A 13,518-nucleotide genomic window follows, 5' to 3' on the forward strand; every position below is an offset into this window, starting at 1 on the left:
TGGCAAGATCATGTCAGAAATTCGTACCAGTTCGAAGTTTCTAACGTACCAAGATGAAGATGACGATGATATTGGTGTACGGAAGTGTAATATCTGATGACGTCATTGTGGTCTCTGTAAACATTGTCTATGTAACTTTCTCTGTAAGTGCTTAACTACTAATAATTTTACAAGAATTTTGAATAAGATAGGCAGATCTTGCCACAGTTCGTGTTACAGCTGAATGATCCGACGATCTCTACCATCAGCTTTGCATGCTATTGTAATCAAACCCGTGTCCATAGTTCAGGAGAGATGGAGTTAAAGTCGCATCTCCATCTCTCCTGAACTATAGGCACGGTTTGATCCAGGTAAATAAATACAGGACTACCATATCGTAAGTTCCATATATCCAGTAGTAAATATTTATTATTATTATTATTATTATTATTATTATTATTATACAACATACATTATGCAAATTGTTGTCTTCGCGGAAAAATGAAGTTCGATTAGGTGTAAGAGAGGACCAGAATATCATAATCTTGCCAGTGTGAAATGCGAGATAAATAAGCAAATATTTGACTGTGAGTGTGTTGGTTGCTCCACAGCATGCTTTTCTACGTAAATGGCAAATATAGTTATCATGTCATAGTCTAATTTTAGCGCACTTTCAAGTTAATGAAAACATTAAAGGCTATAGAGACTTATCTATTTTTAAATGAAGTAGCAGTGTTTTCTTGTTAATGTTATACACAGCGCACTTTTCCGCTTCAGTCAAGGCTTAACGTCACTGTTTAGTCTGATACGACGTGTCTCGAAAGAATTGTGGCGGCATCAGGTGTCCAGATAATAATAAGACAATATTTTGCAATGACATTAGCTAAAAGCGCGATACCGAACGAGGTGGCGCAGTGGTTAGCACACTAGACTCACATTCGGTTTGAACTCGCGTCCGTCCATCCTCATTTACATTAACCGTGATTTCCCTAAATCACTCCAGGCAAATTCCGGGATGGTTCCTTTGATAGGGCACGTCCGATTACCTTCCCATGGTTAGGAAGCACAGATAAAAAAGAATCATGCTATCTGCTGCGTTATGGATTTCATGAACGATCAAAGCAAGACGGGTTTCATACGAACGGCCTTCGTAAGAAGTGTTTCAGTTCCTTCAACTTCCATGTGTATTTAGTCGCAATGTTAATAGATAGTAGAAAATAATTTAGCTGACGATTACAAATGTGAAAATAATTGGTTGGTACGCAGTAATTGCACTATCAAAAAATCGACCACCTTTTGAGAAAAAAATATTTAAGAACAATTATCTATTGCGGAAAAGAGCACCCTTAGAAAAACTGATCCATCCAGATTGGATCAGACTGCGTGACAAAAGTCATGAGATAGCTGCATCCACATAAACACATGGTGGTAGTATCACATACATAAGGTGTAAAAGGGCAGTGATCTGGCGCGGCTGTCATTCTTACTCAGATTATTGATTTGAAGACGTTTCTGACCTGATTATGACTTCACGACAGGAATGAATTTTGTAGGCAGAATGACTGTTGGAGCTACATGCACGGGCCATTTCGTTTCGGTAATCGTTAGGGAATATAATATTCCGAGACCTACAGTATCAAGAGTGGACTGTATTCACTGAACGACCGAGAGCAGCGGAATTTGCGTAGAGTTTTCAGTGCTAACAGACAAGCAACACTGCGCGAACGAATCGCAGACATCGATGTGGGACTTAAGAAGAACGTATCCGTCAGGATAGAGCAGTGAAATTTGCCATTAATGGGCTACGACAGCAAATGACCGACGTCAGTGACTTTACTAACAGCACGGCATCGCCTAATGTGTCTCTCCTGGGATCGTGACAGTACTGATTGCCTCATAGACGACTGGAAAACCGTCTGATCAAATGAGTTCCGAAATTCTTCCAATCCATCTGTGGCACGAATCAGCAAACCCGTTTTTAATAGTATTAGTTGCAAACAGTCTCTGTTGCAATTTTAGTTTTTTTTTTATTTATCAAGTACGCGTTTCACATTATTTAGGCATCTTCAGGCCGATCTTAATTTGGTATTTCTAATGGATCGTCTTATGAAGTACCAAATTAAGATCAGCCTGACGATGCCTAAATAAGGTGAAACGCTTAGAGCCGGCCGGAGTGGCTGTGCGGTTCTAGGCGCTACATTCTAGAACCGAGCGACCGCTACGCTCGCAGGTTCGAATCCTGCCTCGGGCATGGATGTGTGTGATGTCCTTAGGTTAGGTAGGTTTAATTAGTTCTATGTTCTAGGCAACTGATGACCTCAGACGTTAAGTCGCGTAGTGCTCAGAGCCATTTGAACCATTTTGAAAAGCGTAGTTGATAAACAAAGAAACTAAAATAGCAACCAAGACTGTTTTCAACTAATACTATTCGAGTTCCGAATTCAATTTCTAAGATTTGATGGTAGGGTTCAAATGTTCAAATGTGTGTGAAATCTTATGGAACTCAACTGCTATGGTCATCAGTCCCTAAGCTTACACACTACTTAACCTAAATTATCCTAAGGACAAACACACGCACCCATGCCCGAGGGAGGACTCGAACCTCCGCCGGGACCAGCCGCACAGTCCATGACTGCAGCGCCTAGACCGCTCGGCTAATCCCACGCGGCGGTAGGGATCGAGTTTGGCGTAGACCCCATGAGACCATGGATCGAATTCGTCAACAAGACAGTGTGCAAGTTGGTGGTGGTTCCATAATGGTGTGGTCTGTGTTGACATGGAATGGACTAGATCCTCTGGTCGTACTAAACTGATCATTGACTGGAAATGTTTATGTTCGGCTACGTGGGGATCATTTGCAGCCATTCATGAACGCCACGTCAAATGTTCAAATGTATGTGAAATCTTATGGGACTTAACTGCTAAGGACATTAGTCCCTAAGCTTACACACTACTTAACCTCAACTACCCTAAGTACAAACACACACACCCATGCCCGAGGCAGGACTCGAAACTCCGCCCGGACCAGCCGCACTGTCCATAACTGTAGCGCCTTAGACCGAACTTCATGTCCATGGAATTTTTATGAATGACAATGTTTCATGTTACGAGGTCACAGTTGTTTGCAACTTGTTTGAAGAACATTTTGGACAATTCCATGCAAATGGTTTTGCTACCCAGATCGCTCGACTTGTATCCCATCGAACATTTATGGGACATAATCGAGACGTCAGTTCGTGCACGAAATCCTGCAATTATTCTCAGTTGTGGGCAGATATAGAGATGGCATGGCTAAGTATTTGTGGAGAGGACTTCCATCGATTTATTGACTCCACGCCACGTCGAATTGCTGCGCTACAACGGGCAGAAGGAGGTCCGACAGGATACTAGGAGGAATCCCATTGCTTCTGGCACCTTAGTGTAATGCGAAACGTAATTTAGTAAACACGTTAGAGGGACAGTGAGAAATTAGAATACTAAAAATGGTGAAGTCCCTCATTTGCAACAGAATGTATCAATATAACCAACAAATAGTATTTTAAAACATTATTCTCCGAATGTAACTCTGCTAAATGTTGCCTAACCTATTACTGTTGGTACCATATTAAAAAGTGCTTACGTCCAGTTGTTGACTAACGGATGCAGTCAGTTGTGAATAATATTTGTAATCGTCGATGGGCTCCTTCTGATGCAGTTAGAATGGCTCTGAGCACTATAGGACTCAACTGCTGTGGTCATGTCCCCTAGAACTTAGAACTACTTAAACCTAACTAACCTAAGGACAGCACACAACACCCAGCCATCACGAGGCAGAGAAAATCCCTGACCCCGCCGGGAATCGAACCCGGGAACCCGGGCGTGGGAAGCGAGAACGCTACCGCACGACCACGAGATGCGGGCTGCAGTTAGAAAAATGAGAGCGAGCAGAGGAACCAAACGCGGATGGGAAAGAGAATTTTATTACGGTGGGAAACAAGATTGCGATTTGTTACTTCGAGTAATAAGTCTATGGGGGCAAAAACATCTACCTCTACATGGTTACTTGGCAGTTCACACTTAAGTGCCTTGCAGGGGGCTCATCGAACCATTTTCATACTACTTCTCTACCATTCCACTCTCGAATGGCACGTGGGAAAAAGGAACACATAAATCTTTCCGTTTGAGCTCTGATTTTTCTTATTTTATTATGATAATCATTTCTCCCTACGGAGGTGGGTGTCAGTGTAAGGATCTACGAACAACGACCTTCTCAGTGGCGAGTGAAATCCTCTTAGGTATAAAACATTGATTTACAACAAAAATACGTGCTTGACACTTCATAATCCTCCTGAGAGACAGGGAGATAACTATAGCGGTTAGACAAACAGATCACAGCGGCCGGCAGAACAAAAGAGAAGCTAATTCAGAAAACAAGCCAATCTTGTGCAGGTGACATACGGTCAAGTACACTGACGAAACTGCGGCGCCATGAAAGATAAACAATCCCACACAGTTTGAACTTGTCACAGGGTTATAGCAGGTGTCGATCACTTATCTTCAAATCTCTCGCCCACTCGAATGCTGACACTAATGTTAATTGTTATCGATCTACCAGTGTATAATTGTGAAGTGTTTGCCAGATATCGTGAGTCCAATAGTACTTATAGAAGACCTGCTTCTCAAGTGTAAACAGTGCTTGCTGCGACGCAACCTGTGATAGACACAGTAAGTCCTATTTTTCTAGGTGTGGTATGATACAGCAAGTCTCGTTTCTGTTCTTCTTCTGTCTCCCTCTGACGACCAATTTAACAAAAACGAAACACTGGTATTGTTCTTAGGTCACTTTCCCGTATCATTGTTTGGCATAGCTTCCCCGGAAAATGGTGTAATCTCGATTTGAGTATGTTTTCATTTAATGACTCATGCCTTGGATATTTCAGGTAGAAATTCTGTGCAATAGCCGTAGGCCCTAACAGAAAATCGATTTTAGCGTGTTGAATCAGTTGAATGAATTAATTCTGGGAGCTAGTGAAACGTCCTGACATTGAATTCCACAATAGTCCGGAAAATACTTTTTGAGTCCATGGGTACGTGAATTCACGCTCGATTGTACCATACTTTAAGAAAGATTGAAAGATGCCTGATATTGTGAACTACGGAACCGAAATACTGTATCGTAATGCGTGAAAAAATCACTCGCCTGGTGCAGATAAAACCGATGTTACTTAAACTGTTATGATGTGGCGTTGAACTATTTAGGCTTCATCAATCGAAACACTTTTTAACTCATAGTTATGTATTGTCTATTTACAGTTATGCTGGAAGATTCTAGAAAAAGTAGGCTACTCGACAGTGGAGCAGAAAGTTCGTTAAGGAGTAAATAATAGTTGTTTAGGGTCATCATACTTTACGTCTTTTAGAGATAAAATCTTATTTCCACCTTTTCCCTCAAAGACGATTTTCGCCAAGAATATTACACCAAGAGACTTCAAAGAACGAAAACGGGGAAATAACAAGATAGTGATTCATATTTCCCTGACCCTTTCAGTCTCACAATGTGGCTGATTCTAGTTGCTAAGAAGTCCAACTTTTGTGTCGTCCAATTTGTTTTCATAAGTACATTCGGTAATAAAAATTCTTTTGCGGAGTTCATTAAATCTAGTTTGCATAGGTAGCGACAGAGTCCTACTCATGGCTCATTACTAGTGACTTTTCACAACAAAGAGACACAAAATTTGCAGAAAACCATTTAATAAGCCGTTTAAAAACAGTTAACCCTTTTGCACAGTTATCGAGATTTCTTTTTTTTTCTATTAACGTTAGTGTGGTATTTGCTTTTTTAACACCAAGAGGCAATCTCTTCCCTACATGGAGATGTGGTTTATTCCTAAGATGTTTCAAAGAATATTCGTCTGATATAATGAAGCTTCAAGTAAACCGCTGAAGACGAACATGAGATCCAAAATTAGTTCGGCATAATAATTGTTTCAAAATAAGTACTACGCAGCCATTGTCAACTTATAGTCATGACGAAGTTAATATCGATCAACACTAACAATTGGAATTATCATGTACAAGTGTAGCTAATAATTGTGTATGAAAATCAATACAATTGTCATTTACGCTAAGCAATGCAGGGCACAAAATCAAACCACTTTGTTCCCTATCACTGATCTGACAACAACCAGAACTTTTTCCATCTTTATCATTTAACTATAATTACTCTACTACAGCACCATTATTATGAAGCTTGAATTTTTCTAACATAATATCTTGAATGAAACAGACAAATCTTCTCTAACAAACATAAAAATACCCAATGATGCTAATAGGGAAATAGTATCGAGAAACAGATAATACTGCTATCTAATATTTAATGTTTGAAGGATATTTTTATGACTAAATTGAAATAATAGTCAAAAGTGCCCTACACTAATAACTATTTTAAAAGAATATGACATATTTAACTCTTTATAAAAACATTCGTAAATGAAGTCACATTACTTATTTTGATCTCAGCACCAAACTTTTGCGAGAATTCACCAGTTTAACGATTTATTGTCAAGTCCGTTCAGAACTGTCTTGTATTTTAAAATGGTATTGAATGACACCTTGAGAAATACTGTCTGAAAGTGCGTTTTTCCTGGTTGTTCTTCTAATTCTCTCGAGTATATCGAATAAATGATTATTAAGATGCTTGCTTATGAATTACTTGTGAATTACCATTTCTTATAATTTCCTTTAAATTAATATTGGCATTAACACTGTATTTTATTGGTTGCACTGCAATGTATTTTCCTGTAGCGTATAGAATTCTAGTAATGTCATCTAAATTGTTAACGTATACCCTATTGTATACAAACCGTAAGTTTTAATAATCCACCTGTATTTACCTGAGAAATTTTTATAGTGTGCAATTAGCCCTCTACGCTTTCTCATGCTTGTATTTATTTATTCAAATGGTTTACGGTTTGATGTAGTGAACTTTTAATGTAGTTATTAACTGATTTGATGTGAAAGATACCTTACACCACGAATTTATCAAGAAATATAAATAATTCTGCATTGTCACCTTTTTTATATTTACGCTGTAGTTTATTATTTTCAAAATACCTAGGTTAAGAATCAGTGACATGCATGTCCTTGACAGTCTGAGCCACCCTAACTTCTCGTACAACTAACTAGGTTTATGTTTCTCTATTTTCATTTTACTAGTAAAGCTAATGGGTTATGTAGAGGTCAGAAGTGGTATTACCTATGTGTCCTCCCTTCCAGCTTTTTTCGTGATTCCTTCAGATCCGGAAAATCACATTTCGAGATTTTTTATGTAGTTCATAGAGGATTAATCTGTTTACGTTGTTCAGTAGTTCTGTCTCTTTGGCTTATTTGAGAGTGCTATTAAAGATCTTTAATGTGATATAATATCCTTACCGTACAATCTACAGAAATAGCGATAAATTAACAAATATTTGTCAATCGTTGTCTGCTGGAAACCAAAGTCTAAACAGTTTTGTTGAAATTAGTTTGCATTACACTATTAGTATCCAGTAGCAAGAACTGTGATTTTGTACTGAAACTAAGAACCATACACAAAACAAACTCTAAAGTTATTGAAATGCGATACGTACTGAGGTGACAGAAGTCATACCTCCCAGTTTCGTACAGGACCTCCCCTCCCCCACCCTAGTGCAGAAACTCGACGTGGCTTGTACTCAATAGGTCGTTGGATGTTCCCTGCAGAAATGTTGAGCCATGCTGCCTCTATAGCCGTCCGTAGTTGGAAAGAGTTGCCAATGGAGGATTTTGGCACACATCGACCTCTTGATCGTGGCCCATAAATTTTCGACTGGATTCATGTCTGGCAACCGGGATGATCAAATCATTCGCTCAAATTGTCCAAAATGTTCTTCCAATCAGTCGGGAACAACTTGCCTAGTGACACGATGCATTGTCATGTACAAGAACTCCGACGTTGTCTGAGAACATGAAATTCGTGACTGGATGTAAATGGTCTCCAAGTAGCCCAAAACAACCATTTTCAGTCAATGGTCGGTTTAGTTGGACCACAAGACCAAGTCCAATCCATGTAAACTCAGTCCATACCATTATGGAGCCACCACCAGCTTGAACAGCGCCTTGTTGATATCTTCGATCCGTGGCTTCGTGGGGTATGTGCCACCTTCGAACCGAACCCCCAGCTTTTACCAGTTGAAATCGGGACTCATCTGACCATGCCACGGTTTTCTAGTTTGTCTAGGGTCCAACCGATATGGCCAGGAGCGCAGGAGAGGCACTACAGTCGATGGTGTGCTGTTAGCAAAGACACTCGCGTCAATCGTCCACTGCCATAGCCCATTAATGTCAAATTTCGCCGCACTGTCCTAATGGATAAATTCGTCGCACTTGTCACATTTATTTCTATGAATGTTTCATGCAGTGTTGATTGTTTGATAGCACTGACAAGTCCTCACCAGTTCCGCTGCCCTCGGTCGTTAAGTGAAAGCCTTCGGGTACTGCGTTGACCAAGGTGATAAGTACTACCTGAAATTTGGTATTCTCGACACACTCTTGACACCGTGGATCTCGAAATATTGAATTCCCTAACGATTGCCGAAATGTAAGGTCCCAAGCGTCCAGTTCGAAATGCCATCCCGCTTTCAGCGCCCGTTAATTCCCGTCGTGCGGCCTTAATCAGGTCGGAAACCATTTCACGTGAATCACCAAGTACAAATGAGAGCTCCACCAGTGCTCTACCACTTTATACCTTGTGTACGCAATATTTCCACCATCTGTATATGTGAATATCGCTGTCCGATGACTTCTTTCACCTCATTATATTTCAACAAGAGGGAAATAAAGAAATAGTTCTTTTATGTGGCACTTCGTGTAATTAGTGGTTGGCTTTATTTCATGCACATGCTTACTATATTTGTTTTCTACGTGTAGGTAGGTATCGTGTAGCAAATGCTGGTCATCTCCCGCTCCCGCTAACAACATGCAAGCCGCCTGTCTACCGTTGGTCATAGCCGTTGCCCTTGCTGCTGTTAAGGCCGACAAGCTGCAAGGGTCATCGCTCGGTGCGTATCGGTGCATTGTCCTAATAAATGTAATATTCCTCTACACATGGCAGCAAATATTAACATGCATTCTAACGTTTTGTATTCTTACTGTACACAAACAAGAGAGCAAGAGTCAACTCTGAGCAAGTATAGGGGGAAGCCCATTTGGTGGCACCTATTAAACAGTTTTTACTACATAACTTTTTTGTTCTGAATGTATTTTACTTACGATAATATCCTTTCAGTGCCAGACGACGTTTTATCTTTCTGGTATTTCTCGTAGTTGCCAGTCAGGCCCTAAGAGTTGCAGTGAAGAATGCAGAGCCTCTATTCAACAGGCGAATTGCCGCGGTAAGTAACAAGTGCCATTACAAGTAAGTCTGCACACAATAAGTGATATTTGTAAGGCATTATGAAACATTCACATCCTAGGCGATATATTACAATAGGCAGTTGTGTCATTATCGCCTTTGTGAAGCTACAACGAGCTAAGTTCTTACTACACTCCTGGAAATGGAAAAAAGAACACATTGACACCGGTGTGTCAGATCCACCATACTTGCTCCGGACACTGCGAGAGGGCTGTACAAGCAATGATCACACGCACGGCACAGTGGACACACCAGGAACCGCGGTGTTGGCCGTCGAATGGCGCTAGCTGCGCAGCATTTGTGCACCGCCACCGTCAGTGTCAGCCAGTTTGCCGTGGCATACGGAGCTCCATCGCAGTCTTTAACACTGGAAGCATGCTGCGACAGCGTGGACGTGAACCGTATGTGCAGTTGACGGACTTTGAGCGAGGGCGTATAGTGGGCATGCGGGAGGCCGGGTGGATGTACCGCCGAATTGCTCAACACGTGGGGCGTGAGGTCTCCACAGTACATCGATGTTGTCGCCAGTGGTCAGCGGAAGGTGCACGTGCCCGTCGACCTGGGACCGGACCGCAGCGACGCACGGATGCACGCCAAGACCGTAGAATCCTACGCAGTGCGTAGGGGACCGCACCGCCACTTCCCAGCAAATTAGGGACACTGTTGCTCCTGGGGTATCGGCGAGGACCATTCGCAGCCGTCTCCATGAAGCTGGGCTACGGTCCCGCACACCGTAGGCCGTCTTCCGCTCACGCCCCATCATCGTGCAGCCCGCCTCCAGTGGTGTCGCGACAGGCGTGAATGGAGGGACGAATGGAGACGTGTCGTCTTCAGTGATGAGAGTCGCTTCTGCCTTGGTGCCAATGATGGTCGTATGCATGTTTGGCGCCGTGCAGGTGAGCGCCACAATCAGGACTGCATACGACCGAGGCACACAGGGCCAACACCCGGCATCATGGTGTGGGGAGCGATCTCCTACACTGGCCGTACACCACTGGTGATCGTCGAGGGGACACTGAATAGTGCACGGTACATCCAAACCGTCATCGAACCCATCGTTCTACCATTCCTAGACCGGCAAGGGAACTTGCTGTTCCAACAGGACAATGCACGTCCGCATGTATCCCGTGCCACCTAACGTGCTCTAGAAGGTGTAAGTCAACTACCCTGGCCAGCAAGATATCCGGATCTGTCCCCCATTGAGCATGTTTGGGACTGGATGAAGCGTCGTCTCACGCGGTCTGCACGTCCAGCACGAACGCTGGTCCAACTGAGGCGCCAGGTGGAAATGGCATGGCAAGCCGTTCCACAGGACTACATCCAGCATCTCTACGATCGTCTCCATGGGAGAATAGCAGCCTGCATTGCTGCGAAAGGTGGATATACACTGTACTAGTGCCGACATTGCGCATGCTCTGTTGCCTGTGTCTATGTGCCTGTGGTTCTGTCAGTGTGATCATGTGATGTATCTGACCCCAGGAATGTGTCAATAAAGTTTCCCCTTCCTGGGACAATGAATTCACGGTGTTCTTATTTCAATTTCCAGGAGTGTATTTTATGTTCATAAGATTGCTTATTTACTTCTTTAAGCAGTGTCTTTATGTTCTATACGAACTATATCCTGCGGCCTTAGAAAGATTGTATCCTCTGATTCTTTCTATGCCTGTTTTTATTTCCTTGTTCCTGCAGATAAAAATACATTGCTTGAGAACTTTCTCCAACACTGTATTCATTTTAGTAGTTGTACATCACCTCAGTTTCATGGCATTGTTGTTAGTAAACAAAACATCTACTATGCTGTTAAGTATTATCAAATAATACAGAGTCTTTCTCAGACTCATGACGTAACTTTTGTTCAAATTGTGTTACTATTTATGCTGTGTGTTTATTTTTACAATTATTACAGGGAAGAATTTGTTATAATCGTTTCTATTAAAGGGAAAACTGTCACTACAACATATTCAGGAATACTTGCCAGATACTTACGGAAACGTCCAAAATGACAGCCACTCCCGCAATCCGCATACATTTTCTGAAGATGTTATTTGCATGGCAGGAGGATTTGTGTATCACTCTAGAAGCTTAATGTCATGTGTAGGTAAAGGATTTACGGCAAGCTGTAGCACTGAGGTTGCATTTTAGCATTGCACCAGAGTCGACTTAAGATGCAAGTTTCCTATAGTAAAGGAACAGCTTATGTACGTCTGGAGATTAGTACCACGAAGAGTAGCGGTGCAGTCATAATACACACTACTTGATCAAAAGTATCTGGACTAATACACTGCCTGGGAAACCGAGTGAAGCGCCCATAAGTCATGATGGAATGTAAATACAAATTCGTACGTGCACACACTTTCGGCGGGTGTGGAAATGTTTAGAACTGCAACACTCTCTGCGGTAGGTAGATCGCTCTCCAGAACGCATGAATGTTGCTCGTGTTAAGTGATGTTCCCAGATCTGATAGTGTACATAAGGAGCGTAAACGTCGTCATATGATGAGTGATCACAGTGAAAGACGCGGAGATGCTACGTACAGTGTTGCCAGCGTCTGAGAGCTGAAAGGTGCCTCTGTGTGGATCTCCATTTGGCTGGCTGCTCGAATCATGCAAGACCCAGATCTGTGGGGCAGTCATATGTGACAGGGGCCCGATGTTGGAATGAATGGGAACGTGATGGCAGCAGACATACTCGTCGTAAAGGTTCCGGTCAACCACGTCTGATTCCCACAAGAGTGGGTCGCCGTATTCTGCACCAAATACACTTCTGCAACTCCCATCCAAGAACCAGCAATCAATTTCCGGCGACTTTCTGTGTCATCCCACACCATTCGTCGGAGACTAACCGTAGCCGAACTAGGGCTATACGGCTGTTCCATGCATAGTCTGCCGTTTTTCTAAGACACTATTACTACTTTTAGAGTTGGGCATTGAGCAGCAATAGTTCATTCCTGATGAATGGCACCGTATTGTTTTCAGCGATGAACTGATGATTGTTTACGAATCCGTAATTGTTTCACGTGGCATACAGACATTGTTGGGCATTGAGCAGCAATAGTTCATTCCTGATGAATGGCACCATATTGTTGTCAACGATGAACTGATGATTGTTTACGAATCCGTAATTGTTTCACGTGGCATACAGACATTGTCCTGGATGACTTTAGCCGGCGAGAGACTCCGTTCTTCGGGACGTTCGGAGGGGCACAGCGGTGTTACTGCTGGCATCATGCTGTGGTGAAGCATTGGCTAATACTTCAAGTCACTGCCGCAAGTTATAGAGGGATCACTGACGGGATAACGCTACGTCACGGACACTTTGCGTCCTCACATATTGTATCTAATGCGACAGTACCGTGAAATCAGTTTTCAATAGGAAAATGCTCATTCACAAATGGCAGACCACTCTGCGAACTGTCGGCCCAATATCGAGGCCTTCCCCTAGCCGGCAAGAATCCCTAACTTGTCCCTCATAGAACATCTACATCTACGTGATTACTCTGCTATTCACAATAAAGTGCCTGGCAGAGGGTTCAATGAACCACCTCGCAGCTGTCTCCCTACCGTTCCACTCTCGAACGGCGCGTGGGAAAAACTAGCACTTAAATTTTTCTGTGCGAGCCCTGATTCTTCTTATTTTATCGTGATGATCATTTCTCCCTATGTAGGTGGGTGCCAACAGAATGTTTTCGCAATCGGAGGAGAATACTAGTGATTGAAATTTCATGAGAAGATCTCGTCGCAACAAAAAGCGCATTTGTTGTAATGATTGCCACTCCAATTCACGTATCATGTTTGTGGCACTATCTCCCCTACTTCGCGATAATACAAAACAAGCTGCCCTTCTTTGTACTTTTTCGATGTCATCCGTCAGTCCCACCTGATGCGTATCCCACACCGCACAGCAATACTCCAGAATAGGGCACACAAGTATTCTTATGTGCTGGGACAAGGAAATAAAAACTTGCATAGAATCAATCAGAGGACCCAAACCTTCTAAGGCCTTAGGCTATAGTTCGTGTAGAACATAACTACACAGCTTAAAGTAGTAAATAAGCAATCTTATGAACATAAAATCGTAGGAACCTAGCTCGCAACAAATAATCCTGGACAAATAGGTAGTATCGTGACGAA

At 42.5% G+C, this 13,518-nt stretch overlaps 1 protein-coding gene across 1 annotated transcript in view; it reads left to right on the forward strand.

Moving 5' to 3' along the window:
* Positions 1–8,921: 8,921 nt before the first annotated feature.
* Positions 8,922–13,518, forward strand: part of LOC126161277 (uncharacterized) — a 42,011-nt gene continuing 37,414 nt past the window's right edge. Inside the window, exons 1-2 of the mRNA XM_049917020.1 lie at positions 8,922–9,035; positions 9,301–9,368. Coding sequence (XP_049772977.1) covers positions 8,954–9,035; positions 9,301–9,368 — 150 coding nt within the window. The 5' untranslated portion in view covers positions 8,922–8,953. The remainder of the gene's footprint in view (positions 9,036–9,300; positions 9,369–13,518) is intronic.

Source organism: Schistocerca cancellata, chromosome 1 (genome assembly GCF_023864275.1).
Source record: "Schistocerca cancellata isolate TAMUIC-IGC-003103 chromosome 1, iqSchCanc2.1, whole genome shotgun sequence".
Taxonomy (NCBI): domain Eukaryota; kingdom Metazoa; phylum Arthropoda; class Insecta; order Orthoptera; family Acrididae; genus Schistocerca; species Schistocerca cancellata.